Consider the following 16,123-nt stretch of genomic DNA (forward strand, 5'->3'; position numbering starts at 1 on the left):
CTTCTCACTGGCTCACCTACAGCCTGCCGTTTCTTTGAAGGAGAAGGCTGACATCTTTGACAGGCTCATATCAAAGCTACCGAAGAGGATTCGAAGTCTAATCCTTTCGGTGGAGTTCACCTTGGCTTTGCTTTGTGAATGAGTGAATCACATGGCACCACTTCACACATGACACCTTTTTGACTGTTTGGACACCTTTTGAAATTCACAGAGTATTCCAAGCACATTAATTCTGCTGTCACCATGCACTGTGACAAAGTTTGTACACTGAGTCACCCATCCTGAAGCATGTCGTCAAAACAGGCTGCTGCACCTGGGGATCGGTTCCCTTCCTGGCATTTACTTTCTCAGTGTGGTAATTCAAATAGGAGAGAATCGCCAACACTCGGCCAAGTACAGAGGCTGAAAGCCAAACCTATGGGGTAATATTCCACTTGTAATTTTGTGGTCTTTGCCAAATTTAACAGGAACAGCAGTCACACCACTTTCTACTTGATGTCTGAAATCGGCCTACTCCACAATGACAGCAAGGTCTCCACAGGACACTGCTTTGTATGCGAATTCCTACAGTAACCTAGCACAAACGAACACTGCTATTATACGATTCACAGATATTTTCGAAACATTTCGCCAATTTAAAAATGATATGGGCATGTTCTCTTGCTATTTACTCAAACAGCGTTTATGGTTTGCTCGCAAGTTAGTCTAGTAAACAATTTAGGAAACATTGGGTATCATTAATACAGGTTTTAATTTGTGAGGTAAGATAGCCAATATAGTTTCTAGTACAGTAACTTGGCATAATTTTGATAATGCTTTTAATGGCAGGCCAAGATTCTGGCAGTTTGAATGAATGACTTAAAGTTTAGACAGTGCTTTGTATGTGTGAGTAACTTGGCTTTTAAAAAAAAACCAAGATCCTTAGCAAAGACGCTAGTGTTTGTTTAGTAGAATCAGGTATATATGTGTACCAGGCATCTCCACGATTTCTGACACCCTTCTCCACCATCATTTAAAATTTTTTTATCTTTGTATGCATCAAGAGAAAAATTGTACAGTATGGGGAAACCCGACACTGCCTCAATGAGCTTCTCCTCATGTTTGACTGGAACCAAAATTTTGGGTCGTGTGTCACGCTCCCTTCACTCCCATTGGTAGTCGCCGTGTTGCATCGCTCAGTATTTGCATAAAATAGACCTCTAGCCTATTTTCGCCCTGCCTAGTTGGCTTTGCAACGGCCGCTTGTCTCTTGTCGCTGTAAATCGCCAACTCTCTCATTGAAAATGAACGGAAGCCGGTCGCTTGTCTCTCTCCTGTGTCACCCCGTGTGACCGGAGGAGAGAGAGGGACGTGCGACAAGGGTCGGCTGTCGGATTCGAACCGCCAACGGCTCACATTGAATATTATTATTATTATTACATACATTATTATTACATTCAGTGAGCCAGTATGTGGTTAGTGCTCTACAGACTGCGCCACTAGAGGCCCAACTTGACATTTTTGTATGTTGAAAACGTGATATGTGTCTACAGTATGGGATAAAGGATTTTAGTTGTATGAATGGGTGTTTTTTTTTTTTTATTAGGGTGAAAATGGGGACATGAGCCTGATCGATTCCAGTCCCCAACTTCAATGGAATTTTGAAACCGCTGTTTGAGACATTTTGGCACGTATTGTGTTTTGAGAGTACACCTATAATTAAATGTTGCATCCCATAACAATACATTCCAGTAAATGCGTACAGTATATTAGTTTTACTGTACAAATACCACAGAATATTGGTTCATATTGTTGAAGAAAAACGGATAACCCCCACCCTAAAAGTTGCACGTGATGCGTTTCCCTCCAACGACTGATTACATGCTGAGTTGATTATACTGCAGCACTTGTGACATTATTTAAGAATAATAAACTGTCAAAATATGTTTTCTGAAAGATCGCCAAAACAGGTTTGGCCTCCCTATACACGTATAACTCAACGCAGTTCTGTATATCTCAGGGTTCCAGTGCTGCAAACATGCAAGCTCCTCTTGGAATATGTAGCTGGACCAAATAAATTGGAATTTGAACATTCAATCTCTGTGAGCCAGACATAATGTAATAAGGCTTCAATGCCAAGATGGAATCATTGTAAGTTCAGAAAAATAGTTGTTTTGTCATATTTAGGTCTGCAATCCTGACATTACCAATTACTATCTTCAGGTTAATACACCTGCTGACCGCAGTTGTAGTTCACTTAAAAGCATATGATTGCCTTAATAATACATGCATATACCCAGAGGTGGGTATAAGTACATTGTTATATTTACTTAAGTAGACTTTAGAGGGGTGTTTACTTCTCTCAGTATTTTCTATAGTAGCCTACTTTTCTTAAGTAAATTTTGAAGGAAAAATTTACTTTTACTTCATTACTTTTTCCAGTTCTGTTCAGTTATATTGTCTCTCTCAGGCCCATACATTACATTACATGCCCTTCAGTATGTGCTGTGGTGGATGTGCCGATTTGCATAGTAACGCAGGAACTCTGCTGTTGACCATTCCATAGAAATAAGGGTATCTTATCTTGTTTTATCTTTATAACCCTGGCATTTGAGTGTATGTACCTTTTGATTCTGTAACACTAAAACATACGCAGTCTCCCCGAAAAGTATAATGGAGTCCCTTTGAACACAGTCATACTCCATGCTACAGCTGGAACAACCTATAAAAAAAATTTAAACTTGACTGATTAATTTCAATTGTGGATTTTAAACACGCAATTCATGACTCTGTGACTGAAGTATGCTCCTGCTTTTAACCTCTTTTAACCTCTTCTCTACTTTTAATTATTGTTACACCTCTGTCTCATTCCACATTTGATGTTTGCACATTTTGTCTTGTTGGGTAACTTTGTGTTTCATGTCAGGTCCCCCTTGCAAAACAGATTTCAATCTCAATTAGGTTTTCCTGGTTAAATAAAAATAAATAAAATGTGTATTTAACACATAAGGAATTTGCACTTGAGTAGTTCTCTGACCAGACACATTTTGTTCTTTTAAAAGGGCTACTTTTTCTTCTGCTTGAGTAAATTTTCTTAACGTAACAATACTTATACATATATTACTCCTAAATCTAGCTGTGTGGAAGGTGATGGACACTTCAAATGGAGAAATAGGACTGGTGAGTTGATGCCAGGAGGCAGAGTCCCCATCCCAGCACTTTTTGGTCATTTGTATTTGTCCTAATACTGTAGCTTATTCTTCTGCTTAGTTGGCTTTGCAGAGGTTAGGTCAGAATAGTGTTCACTGTGTGAACTAAACTGTGTTCTTGGCTAGAACTAGCTGTACAAAATAAGTATTGTATCTTATTGAACCTGTGTTTAGTAGTTGTCTATGACCATGAAATGCACTTTTTGTACGTCGCTTTGGATGAAAGCGTCTGCCAAATAAATGTAATGTAATGTAATATAATGAGTTGCATAGCCAGTAGTGGGCATAATTCAATGTTAAGCATCACCACCATTTCTTACAGTAGTTCTATTGTTCATGGTAAAAGATTACTAAAAGATTACACCGACTACTGTGACCTCAATTGCCCCTTTGGTATAGCCTCTGTTATCTAGAAATAATATAAGGAGGATTGCGATATAAAGGGTAGACCTATAGGTAAAGAGTCAATGGTCCCATCTCTGATGCTTGACACCATGTCTAACTTAGCACACAATAGATACATACCAAGTGAACTATCCCTTTATAAGAGATAGGCATTCACTCAAATAATAGCTCGCTGTGAGTTTATCTTGCCTGCTTTTTACATGCATTATCTTCCTAGTATGCTTGCTGACAATCAAATGCAGACTGGTTAACTCAATTGACTTACTGAAAATAAAAAAGAAACCATTGAACAAATGATAACAGAAAGCAACACCCATTTGCAAATTAGCCGTCTATTTAGTCAGCTGTTGCTGTCAACGTGAAAGGTGAATAATTCGACAGAAACCAACTAGACTAACGGGAAGACGATCCATACACAGGTAATTCAGGTAGTTTATTCCACTTATAACATGGGTTACCAACAATGACTATGAATGGTTACTTTAATATTCATTGATTTTTATCGACTTTATCACCTGAAATTGAAATATTATATGCGGCCGTTTGGGCTTATTGTGTTACCGTTGTCAAGCAAAACTCTCGTTGGTAGTTCTATTTGGACCGTTGTTATGCAAAAACTCTGGTAGTAGTTCTATTTGCACCTTTGTTAAGCAAAAACCTCTGGTCGTTCTATGAAAACAATTCTATCAAGAAAAAATAGATCCTTCTTGTTTTATACCATATAATTAGTACCAATTTTGGTCATTTTTGTAATTACATTATTTAAGAAAACTGCATGAAACCATTCCAGTAAATGGTTCAATCAAATTCATCTCCCTAGCTCTGTCTTGCTTTTTAAAATGGTGCGGTCACGCAGTTTCAATGGTGCGGTCATAGCGTTTCTCCAAGACCCTCTGAAACCGGGTTTGAATGCCAGCTAGCTTTTATGATAGGTTCGCCGTCACTTGTTACCTAGATTCTTTATAGATTGTTAGTCTATTCTACTGTCCAAATAAGGGACGATTCAGTATAGCCTATTGTGGGATGGTTAGCAACCCTAAATGAAGCCAGTAACTAGAACCGTGATTCAACATTGCCATCAATTGCGAAATTGGACACTGAAAAGGAGAGGGGGCGTAACAATAATTCAAAATTGAAAGAATAATGTTGCTGTTTTAACTGCATTAGAATGCTGGATTTTGTAGCACATTGATTTTAGAACTGTTAAAAGACCAAGAATTAATGCCCACCCTTGGACCAATCAGAATTGAGTATCCAGCCAAACCGTTGTATAATTCCCAATAGTTGACTGCCTCGTCGGAGATTGTCCCTCACACAGGTGGTTCTCAAACTGGGGTCCGCAAAAAATTATTGGCTACATTTTTGTGGTAGATTATTATTATTATAATTTTAAAAAGATTAGGCTAAATATCTTATACATTCATTAAAATCATATAAAATATGAATGACAAACTGAATGACATATCAGGAGAAATAGTCCTGATATGAAATTATTTGTTTGATACATATGTGAGGGGGTCCTTGAAAACACGTGTCTATTCACAAATGTAATGTGCATGCTAAAATTCTGCAATGTATCAATTGTTACAACGCGTCCAAAAATGCACCTTCAGTGTCTGAATGAATATGTTTATTTGAATATTTTTAACTGGGTAAATGATTGAGAACACGTTCTCTTTTTTGTTAACGACCTGGTCGAAAGATATGAGCAGGCTAATAAAAGACACAGAAAGGCAATATGAAGTTTGTATTGATCATCAATCTGTGTGTGGAAATTTAGAATCAAAATAATGGATTGATCCTCTCCCCCAGAAATGATCTGAGATTTAAAAAGAAATGTTCCCCCAGTAAATTATCATCTATATTGCACTATAAACGGGGTACGGTCATCTATGAAAACAGCAGGGTTTCAAATGATAGCATACTGCATTGGTTTCTGTAATCTGTGGAATACTGAAGTCTAAAGTGTGTTAGGTTGTCTAAAAGTAATCATGGGAAGGTACATAAAACTGGGAAACTGCTTGGCATGGAAGCTATCTCCAATTAGCCATAATTGAGAACTATTAACAAGATGTGACTATGAAATATTGTCTGTGTTGTTTCCTCAATATGAATGCAATACAAACTTTCGTGGAAAGCTTTTTAGATTATAAAATCTTTCATACATTTTGCCAAAATAATTATGTCTTTATGAATAACCAAGATAAGCCAGATTTAGGCCTACACGGTCAATCTAACATGGCTGTATTTGGGAGCCAGATATGAGTCATTCTGAGGGAGAGACAGAGTTGATACCGGTAAAAACAAATCTCTCCAATGTAATAACCAAGACTTTCTTTGGCAGTGGGCACTATGACCAGGAATGGGGCCCGCTTAAGTCTGGGACAAACAACAGCACGTCCCTGTCACTGGGACAACATGAAGTTTCCAAAGTTATCCGGCATGTTTCTTCTCCTGACCAGTATGATGGTCTACCTGACATGTGTAACAAAGCCGGTGGTCTCCAAGCCGGTGTCCCCACCGAACTCGCCCGACCGTTGGATTATGATGGATGCGGGGAGCACTGGGACACGGATTCACGTCTTCAAGTTTCAGCTTGAAAAAAATGGTACGTCACTGCTCAGTGTTCAGCATGCCGGCAGTCTCACATCGCTTCCGAGAGGGCCTTGGTACGCACAGATCTGGAGAAAGTGAGATAGGATTCTGTATTTGAGCAGATTAAATCACACATTGTACAAATTAATATGAAGTTGAACTTTACGTAAATTTGGTCATTTAATAGTGATCTGTCAAAGTTGCTGGAGAATTTTTTACTTACAGTAGTCGCGCTAGCAGATAGAATGCCGTTTCTGTGGGGGGTCATTCCTATGTTCCCAGGGTCCTATGTTCCCCATATTTATATGGCACATAATGGGAACATGACAAAGGGTCCTATGTTCCCAGGGTCCTATGTTCCCCAGCTCTACATATGTGCTCTCCCAGGGTCCTATGTTCCCCAGCTCTACATATGTGCTCTCCCAGCATCCTATGTTCCCATGGTCCTATGTTCCTAGGGTCCTATGTTCCCCAGCTCTATATAGCACATTTGTTGTGTTTATATAGCTGTTTTGAAGCCTTGTTCCAATAAAAAAAACTGGATAATATTTATGAAATATTTTAACTTGAAACGGGTCAAATTTGACCCGAACACAATAGGAGGGTTAATGTGTGTTAACAGAATATTGAACTGGGGAACATAGGACTCTGGGAACATAGGACCTTGGAAACATAGGACCTTGGGAACTTATGACCCTGGGAACATAGAACCCTGGGAACATAGATACGCTCCCTTTCTGTGGAACCCAGGATAGTTAAGTCTGTTTTACACTAATTGACTTGCGTTCTGATAAAAATAACTCTTATTGCCTTATATGCCATAGAATGCACGGGTGCGTATCTATGTTCCCAGGGACCTAAGTTCCCAAGGTCCTATGTTCCCCAGTTCAATATTCTGTTAACACACATTAACCCTCCTATTGTGTTTGGGTCAAATTTGACCCATTTCAAATTAAAATATTTCATAAATATTATCCAGTTATTTTTTTGGAACAAGGCTTCAAAACAGCTATATAAACACAACAAATGTGCTATATAGAGCTGGGGAACATAGGACCCTGGGAGAGCACATATGTAGAGCTGGGGAACATAGGACCCTGGGAACATAGGACATGATATATTAATGTGACTGAAGCACTAATGTTGCTTTGCTTGCATTTCAAACTCCTATTGAAGCATCGACGCATTGCTCTATTTAGCTCTGTTGATGGCTGTCAGGATGACCACAGTTATCGCATTGAAATATTAAGCTAAACCACATAAGTGCTGCTTTGGCTTAATTGTCAAACCTGTGATTGTCATATGCTGAAGGCCAGTAAGCACCTGCCATCAATATGAATATAAGCCCCACTGTTTGGCACATACAGACATTAGAAAAGGCATTTACAACATCAGTTCAGGTAAATCAGGTAAACCTGAACAACAGGGCATGGTGTGTTATGTGTGTTTCTTTACTAATGCTGCACATGCGGTGGCTGACATTTTTATACACTTTTTCTTTTTTTCTAGGAGCACCAACTTTGTCCGATGCAAAATCTAAAGCAATAAACCCAGGTCTGTCTGCATATGCGGATAATCCAGATGAGGTAGATGGCTTTGTGACAATTAAGAATGCCACGTTCCTTATTTTTAGTGTGAATTACCTTGTACCCTTTATTTGGCTTACTGCATGACCGTGTTTTATGCTACATTATTTCACACTGTCCTTGCGGGGCGGGGCTGGGCTGGTCCTTCAGTGTAGGGAAGGGATCCAGAAGCTTTTGGATTTTGCCAAGACGACTGTACCTGAGTCCCAGTGGAAAAGCACCCGCCTGGTCCTAAAAGCTACAGCAGGGCTACGGTTACTGCCTAAGGAGAAAGCCGACCGCCTTCTGGACAAGGTAGAGGCACCAGCAAGAGGAGGGGAGGGACATGTCATACAAGCCTTTTGACTTACACATTTTTTCTTGCGCAATTTGGATTTTGAGCAGTACGTTTTTAACGATCTACACAAACTTTACACTGCCTCCAGGGTGTGCTTGTGTGTTTGTTTAATATTTCCCTATATTTCCCTCGTCCTTGCGAGTGAGAGCTTGCCCAGATCTGATCATTTTGCCACCCTAGGCAAGATGAAAAATCCCGCTCCAAAACCACGATAAAATAAAAAGTAATCCATACTAGCAATCATTGGTTACATTAGCTACATTTCTGTTGCATTATAAATACCTTCATATAAACACATTTCCAACACAATCTGGAAGAACAGAATGTACAGCTAGACTTCAACTCTATTTACTTATTGTCGTTTCTCATGGTAACACTTTGAGATGCTCCACGTCTTCTGCTGCCATAGGCAGTCGCCTAGAGTTGCCTAATGGATGGTCCGGGCCTGATAGGGACTGTAAATTTTATTACCTGAGATAAGGTCTGCATAATACAAATGAGAATGCGTGGAAAATCTTCTGTTTGTGTTAGGAAAATATCAAGCGATCGTATACAAGCAAAAACAATTTCTGCAGAATGGCAATATTAAAAGGACAAAAACGAGTAGCGTGTCAAAACAAAACAAAAACATACAGGACTTGCCTAAAACATGATCTAGTCGAGTAATGTACTATTGTGGATTGGCGTACAGCACATAGGCCTAGTACATGCATTCCATGTGTTACACTGAAGTTACACTTTAGCCATATTGCTAATACTGATGCTTATGGCTTGAAAATGGCTGTGCCCCCAGGTACGGGCAGTCTTTACGGAGTCGCCCTTCCCCAGTGGGGACAGCGTGTCTATAATGGACGGCAAAGACGAAGGTATGGCCTACGTGTTTAACCACAGCTTTTCCAGCCAATGTTCCCTATGCTGGGGTGGGGGTGGGGTGGGGGGGGGGGGGGGTAGACGTGAATGCAGCTTCATTTTTTCCTACATTTATTGTTGTCAGTCACTGAAGAGATCAGTTGGAAGTGTTTTAGAGATTTTCTGCCTTTAAACAGATGAAAAAGATCATGGTTCACCCTTGTTTTGACCTTCCAACACAAAAGGCAGACTTCATAGATGACTAAAATGGAAGCTAAACAGATAATTCCATGATTCCTTCCACGGCAATATTAATGCATGTTAGGCATTAATACTGAGAAGAGTGATTAATTTAATCATGAGTGATGGGGCCAGGTTCAATCCTTGAGAAGGTTATGAGCCTAGAGCATGTGATTTTTGTAGCAATAAGTTGTCACTTTATAGCAAGTATTCCTTCATGAGAACATCACGCACACAAGAAAATGAACATTCAGAATATAGCACTCAAATTTAGTTTTTACGCTTCCCTGCTGAAGTTTAGATAATAGCCAATTTACCCAAGTCTCTTATTTTATTATGAGCTACATTAGTCAGGAGGATATAGTTTTATGGATCTGAGCCTAATGGACAGCTCCTTGGGATTTCTCTCTGAAGTAATGGCGGACTCTGCTCAATCTGGGTTTTTCAAAGTTTGTGCTGTGCTGCTTATCATGGTGGAGATTACCCTTGCCTTTCAGAATATTGCAGTCTTATTGTAAATTGAAGAGGGGGATATGGGACAAGCCCGAGGGGAGCTAGGTGACTGTGTGCAGCTGTAATGCAGGCTGCTGTACTCACTTTAGGGTTTTATTGCCTATTTGGAAATCTCAGCTGCGTCTTAAGAGATGTTAAGAGTTTTGTCTCTGACACACCGCATCACCAGTCTGTGCAAACGCGTCTCCATTAAAGTACCTTCCTTAGAAAACCCCAGTGCAGATGGAGTTTGGACTGCATGAGCATGAGAGTATATCTCCTGGCTCAAACGATAGGCTGTGTTCAACTCGATTATCACTCTGTTTAATTAAATTCTGTTTAAGTAAATAACTTTCTCACCTGCCCTTGTAAAGCTGTGCTGCACAGTGGTGCTACTCATTCCTACACATCTTGACTTTAAACTTAACTCCATGTTCTCCTCCCTTCTGAATGCAGGTACTGCAGCATGGATCACAATCAACTTCTTAATAGGTGAGACTGTTGCATTTTGAATATGCTCTTGCTGTTGATGTCTGATCATATTTAGGTTCATGTCCCTTTTGCTATGTTTTTATACAGTAATCCAATACAGTTTACGTAAAAATCAATGAAAGAAAGCTTTAACACAACATCAATATGAATCAATATGGCACAGAAAGAAACTCCTCCTAGCGTTTCTGTCCTTGGCGCAGCGATGATTTCGCTGTCCTGAAATATGTGTTAACAGCACCAGTGCCGAGTGTCTGGGAGTCCCATGGGGCATACAGGTAGCATCACCCAGGGAGGGAGGGTATCAGTTCCCAAAGCGTATTCCCACTCTCCTCTGGTCTACTGGACACACGCTCCTGTGTGCTCTTAAAACAGGGCCGGGGAGCCCTGTTCCTGGAGAGCTGTATCTAGTTCAGGAGCAACTTCTCCTTCAGATACAGGATAGTAAGTCTTTTATGTGGGCAACTGCAGACGCCTGTGTGTGCTTTCTGTGGGGACAGCTAGGGGTTCGACAACTCTTTGGGAGAGTTGGTGGTTTGGTCCGCCATGAAGAGGGTTGGAAGTGTGCTGCAGTGCAAGAAGAGTTGGCGGTTTGGTGTGCTACAGGGAGAGTTGGCGGTTTGGCACACTACGAGAAGAGTTGGCGGGGCTCACCCCCTCCCCCCCCCTCCCCCTCACAGGGCATCGCATGGCCACTGCTGAGAAGCTCTGGGGTCTCTAACCCCGCCCTTCTGTCCCTGCAGACAAACTCAACGGTCCAGATGAGTCTACAGTCGGCGTGCTGGATTTAGGAGGGGGCTCCATGCAGATCACTTTCACCCCACAGGACCCAAACCAGGTAAGGTGGCAGGTTTGACCCCCCCCCCCCCCCCTTTCCCCCCAAGGCTGCCAGAGCTCTTCTTAGACACCCATACTACCGTGATGGCCTCCCATCTTACTGCTTAATCTGCAAATGTAGCTTTAATCCTAAAGGCTGGTAAAAAAAGGTAAGAAATATAAAATCAACATAAAACAAAAATTAAGTAATAATTAGCATTTGTGTTAAACCAGTAATAATCACTACGCCTTTCTATATTTCTTCATACCTGCATAATTGAGCAGTCTTATGTATCTTGCTGTTGGAAATTTTATAATCAGCTTGAACATGTATTTCTTTGTCCAGTATTTTTCTGCATAAAAATACAGTATTCATGCAAATAAAACTGTTTTTGGTTTGTATACTTTATTTAAAATGACTAATGGGCACATAATGTCCTTACCACTTGTGGTTTACAGAAGTAACAGATGAAAGGGCACAGTTAAGTTTTGAGTACTAAACTTCTTTAAGCACAATGTTTACATAATTTGTGTCATGTCGGTATATGTTAATTGATTAATTGAATAATTTGTGTGCATTTTAGCCTGATGCCTGGTTTAATACAATGTAAACTTTGATAATGTTTTTCTGTACTTTACCCCGCAGAAATCCACGCAGACCTCGCCCATAATCCCGTTACAGATGTTCAATCACCCCCACAGACTCCACTCACGCAGGTAAGCAGCATTTGCAATGGTGGGAGGGCAGCACTGAATACCAAGGCTTCCGTATCTGCAAGCAAATGGAAAAAAGCACAGTACTGCAACGTGTGCTGTACATAGACTGTAACATTTAATTATTCAGCATCTGTATATAACTGAAACCTGTTCTTCAGTCCATGGAGCGGCTGTGTACTGTTGAGGAAACACTGTCTGGGTGCCATGCATTAGCAGGGTTGTTAGCCCGTTTCTGAGCATGCTCAGTGCGTGGTTCTTTGTCTCGCCTCTCCAGCTACCTGGGCCTTGGCCTGATGTCAGCCAGGCTGGCGATCCTGGGAGGAGTGGAAGGCCAGCCTCGTATGTACTTCTCCTTTTCTCAAACATTGCCTTTTTTTAAAGACTAGATGCATAAACAAGCCATTATCTGATATCTTTTAATAACAGAAGCGCAAGATTAATTCATAGGATGCCACCTGTTCATGTGGTTTAGCTGAAGCTTGGCTTAAACAACTGACATCAGCTGAATGGTGTGAATACTTTTTTCCTTTTTTAATCTGGTGGGGATTAAATTAGAACTTTGTAATCAATTTCTTTGTTTATTCTTTACTTTACATAGTGTTTACCCCAGTGATGATCTCTGTGTATTTTATGATGACACTAAGTTGTGGGTACGTCAGAAGTCCATCAGTAATCAGGGGAACCTGTAGAAACAAGTCACAAAGAAGGAACACAATCGGACAGAAATATGAACTGTGTCTATGTCACCACTGGGAGGTGTAATTAGTGTTTATGCTAATCAGTCAAAATGCCCGTGCCAGAGGAGGAATTCAAGTGAAGGCACTCTTCTGAACATGTAGACAGCCTGCTGTTAAAATCATGTACGGTGTGTATTCCCTGGTTCAACAATAGAGGGCGGTACAGAGATGGTCAGCCCCTGCCTGGCTCCTGAAAGCTCAGTGCAATGGAATCATGCGGGAGTGGACTACACTGTGAAAGGACAGAAGGCAGGTACTGGACATCATTGTGCCTCTGTGGCTTTAAATCATTTTTACTGGACATTGAAGTCTGGACTGCAGAGTTTAGGCCAATCGCATTTCAGCTCGCATTCCACTGAAGATTGTGGTCATTTTTCCTCAATTCATAATTTGAATTTTAATTAATTTCCTGAATTGAATGCAGTGGAATTGACCTCAACCCTGGAGCATCTGTAGAATCGGGCACCACCACTCCTTCCGTTGCTAATGTTTACCTTATTGCAGAAAGCCAATCAAATTGCATGAATGAGTTCCTGGAGAGGTAGATGAACAGCAAACATATTTTAGACTGCTCTTGCTGCACTTTCCACATTACAAAACAGGCATTTTATATTTTCTGTAGCGCTAAGTCTGACAGAAATAGTCAAATGCAGCGCATTCAGCATGGCAATATGAATGACAGCATAAACAGTAGCATGTTCATTTTAGGTGTGAATAGAACTCGGGGGTCTGAGGGGCATATCGGTTTGGGGACTCATCAAAATTCTCAGTTCCAGGGAAGTCCATATACGAGTCCTGCCACGAGAAGGCAGAGCAGGTTCTCTCCTCCAAGAATGTGGAAACAATAAAGGAGGCCAAAGGAACAAAGGACTTTTACGCCTTCTCCTACTACTACGACAGAGCGGTGGACATCGGGGTCATTGGTAGGAGCCCTGCCTTTCCGATTAATGATGTTCCTCACAGTATTATATTCCACACAGTGTTACTGTAAAAACAGGCCCGGCCCAAATATTTTAAACCCTTTCGAAATCAACTAATCCTTGTAGATCATTGAAAATTGAGAAATATTTAATTTAACCCGGAAGGAAATTAGTTTCCTTGAAACAGTTTGGGAACTGTGGATATATCTTTTTTTTATATTTCAGATTCAGATTTATCCAGCATGTAAAGAGTTTGAGAGAAATGTGTATTACAGCCGTCTTTAGCACTGAATTACACGGTAGCGCTCTTGCGTCTCACTGGGCAGCCACACGTGTTCTGCCAGCCTGGAATGTGCTTCAGCACTGATGAAGAATTTTTTTTAAATTCTCTCCTTAGCTGAAAACAAAGAAGGTGCTATTAAAGTAAATGACTACATTGAAGCCGCCAAGGAGGGTAAGATGATGATCTTTCTGTCACCTTATTCAGTGTCTTATTTTTACTCACAATGGTGGCATTAACCATAGTGATGCTTTATATTCATGTCATTTTTAGGGCATTTAAATCATAAAAACAAAATAACATCATCAAAATAATCAGTTATCGCCATTGATATCCTCACCATCATCACTATATCCTGTTTCCTGGTGCTCTGAAGCGTTAATAGAGAAAGCAAAACCCTGTGTACAGCCACAATGACATGCCCATCATATTACACTCACAACCTTTCTGCAGGTGGAAAGATTATTTTAAAAGATCTGGAACAACCCCCCCCCCCCCCCCCCCCACCTCTTTTTGTCTTGCAGTGTGCAACAGTATGGCGAAGGCTCCACCCAAACACCCCTTCCTCTGCCTGGACCTGACCTACATATCGGTGCTGCTGCAAGGGCTGGGCTTTCCGAAGGACAAAGAGTTAAAGGTCAAATATACTGCACATCGTATTGGTTTTAGTGTTAATTTGTGCGTTATTACTTTATCCCTAATTTGTGGTGATTTGGAGCACCCGGTTTGGGTGCGTTCGTGCGCATCAGTTTGGGGGAGAACTGTGAGGCACGGAGTCAGACTGCCAGTTAGGGTCGCACAGACTGAGAAGAACATGAATGTGTAGCTTGTGCAGGTGATACTGAAGAAGGTGCAGGTGGGGCTAGCTGAAAGGCAGGCACCACGCTCAGTAATATTCAAAATAACTGTCACTTGACCGCCATTTACCTTCATGTTTCACACACCGGCAGAGCAGGGGCCTGTGACCCTTGTTCTGGAGAGCCACAGGGTCTGATACTTTCTATTTTCATCTTAAATCAGGAACCAGTTCAGACCAAAGTAATCAGGCATGGTGAGCTAACTGTGATCAACTGCTCTTGTGCCAACTGGCAAAAACCAGCACAATGCACAGCTATATTGGACCAGTACTGCAATCCCATGTAGCACCACATCCTGTTAAAGAATTTGATTGACCCTCAATGTCCTGCCGATCTTTCCCACTGTTGCATATCATCGAGCGCAAGTGCAAAATGCAGATGGTTTAAACTCCGTCGTCGGCCGCACGCGATGGGTCTTTCCGGTCCCGTTGGAAATGGAAGGCCTGGTCGTTACTGTGCAGTCGGTAGGTTCTGTGCGGAAGGGGCATTATGTGGACTGTCTAACTGCCATGCAATGTTTCCGTTCGCAGCTGGTGAAGAAGATAAAGGGCAAGGATACCAGCTGGGCGCTAGGAGCGACTTTGCTTGACATGAACTCGCAGTCAACCTAGTGAGCAGATCCCTGCAATCACGGGCAATGAAGACAAGATGGCCGCCCATCTTTTTCAAATATTTTGCCTTCTTTGTGTAACATGGTTTCCCTATGTCGATTCTCCTGCTGTCTCGACTCTTTACTGTATGAATGAATCAAATGACAGAAATTTGTCATGAAACAATAAAGCAAGTTGGCTCATTGCCCCTCCACTAACATACTGTACACATTTGTCTTTGTAGATTCTGCTTGTCAGATTGGTTAAAGAACTCCCTGTTTATATACATGTAGAACTATGGCAGATTCCTTCCCCAATCTCCCATGTTCTTAAGTACTTTTTTACACTGTTTGATTGGCTTACAGCAGCTGTCAGAAGACCTTGGTTTCAATAACACATGCTATTAGGCCCAATGCACACACACACATTCACATTCCAAATCAAGTGAATTTTGGAGTATTTACAATGCTGTCTATTCTACTGATACTAAATGACTATTATTTAGGTATGGTGTCAGTCTGATTCTGCAGGCAGAGGCACATTGCTCTGCAGAACCAAACAGCAGTGAAGAGACAGATGATGCGGCTGAAACAGATCGTAGGCCTTTTATTTGCCTTCCTCCATAAGTAATTGGATTGAACACACAGACTGCTTCGGGAACCCTGATGCCTCTAAAAGGAATAGGGTTTTCTCTTTAATGTCTTGCATCAGCCAATCGTAAACAAAATATATAGCCTACTTACTGTAAACTTGGGGGGGGGCGGGGGGTGATATTGGAGTTTTTGGCTTTTGTGTGCTTCTAAGGCACTCACTGAAGAGTTATGCATCCTTCCACAATCGTAGGAACTGGACTGGGACCAAAGCAATCGATGAAAGCTGTAGGGAACTGGACTGGAGTTTCTGACAGGGTGGCAACGGGCAACTTCTCACTGGCTCACCTACAGTGTGCCGTTTCTTTGAAGGAGAAGGCTGACATCTTTGACAGGCTCATATCAAAGCTACCGAAGAGGATTCAAAGTCTAATC

General features: G+C 41.3%; 1 protein-coding gene across 1 annotated transcript; it reads left to right on the plus strand.

Annotated features, from left to right (window-relative positions):
• Positions 1 to 8,949: 8,949 nt before the first annotated feature.
• Positions 8,950 to 15,316, plus strand: LOC118218325 (ectonucleoside triphosphate diphosphohydrolase 6-like). The gene is made up of 10 exons (XM_035400917.1): positions 8,950 to 8,977; positions 10,149 to 10,184; positions 10,925 to 11,019; positions 11,644 to 11,714; positions 11,989 to 12,053; positions 12,606 to 12,704; positions 13,222 to 13,374; positions 13,769 to 13,825; positions 14,176 to 14,288; positions 15,039 to 15,316. Exons 1-10 carry the CDS (start codon positions 8,959 to 8,961, stop codon positions 15,117 to 15,119), a joined length of 789 nt encoding a protein of 262 aa, XP_035256808.1. The 5' UTR covers positions 8,950 to 8,958; the 3' UTR covers positions 15,120 to 15,316.
• Positions 15,317 to 16,123: the final 807 nt, after the last annotated feature.

Source organism: Anguilla anguilla, chromosome 18 (assembly GCF_013347855.1).
Source record: "Anguilla anguilla isolate fAngAng1 chromosome 18, fAngAng1.pri, whole genome shotgun sequence".
NCBI lineage: Eukaryota > Metazoa > Chordata > Actinopteri > Anguilliformes > Anguillidae > Anguilla > Anguilla anguilla.

What these genes read in the sequence shown, in the direction of transcription:
- LOC118218325 (XM_035400917.1), top strand. An exon ending in GGTGGACATCGGGGTCATTG is followed by an intron (nt 13,375 to 13,768) that starts GTAGGAGCCCTG and finishes TTCTCTCCTTAG; the next exon opens with CTGAAAACAAAGAAGGTGCT. An exon ending in CATTGAAGCCGCCAAGGAGG is followed by an intron (nt 13,826 to 14,175) that starts GTAAGATGATGA and finishes TTTGTCTTGCAG; the next exon opens with TGTGCAACAGTATGGCGAAG.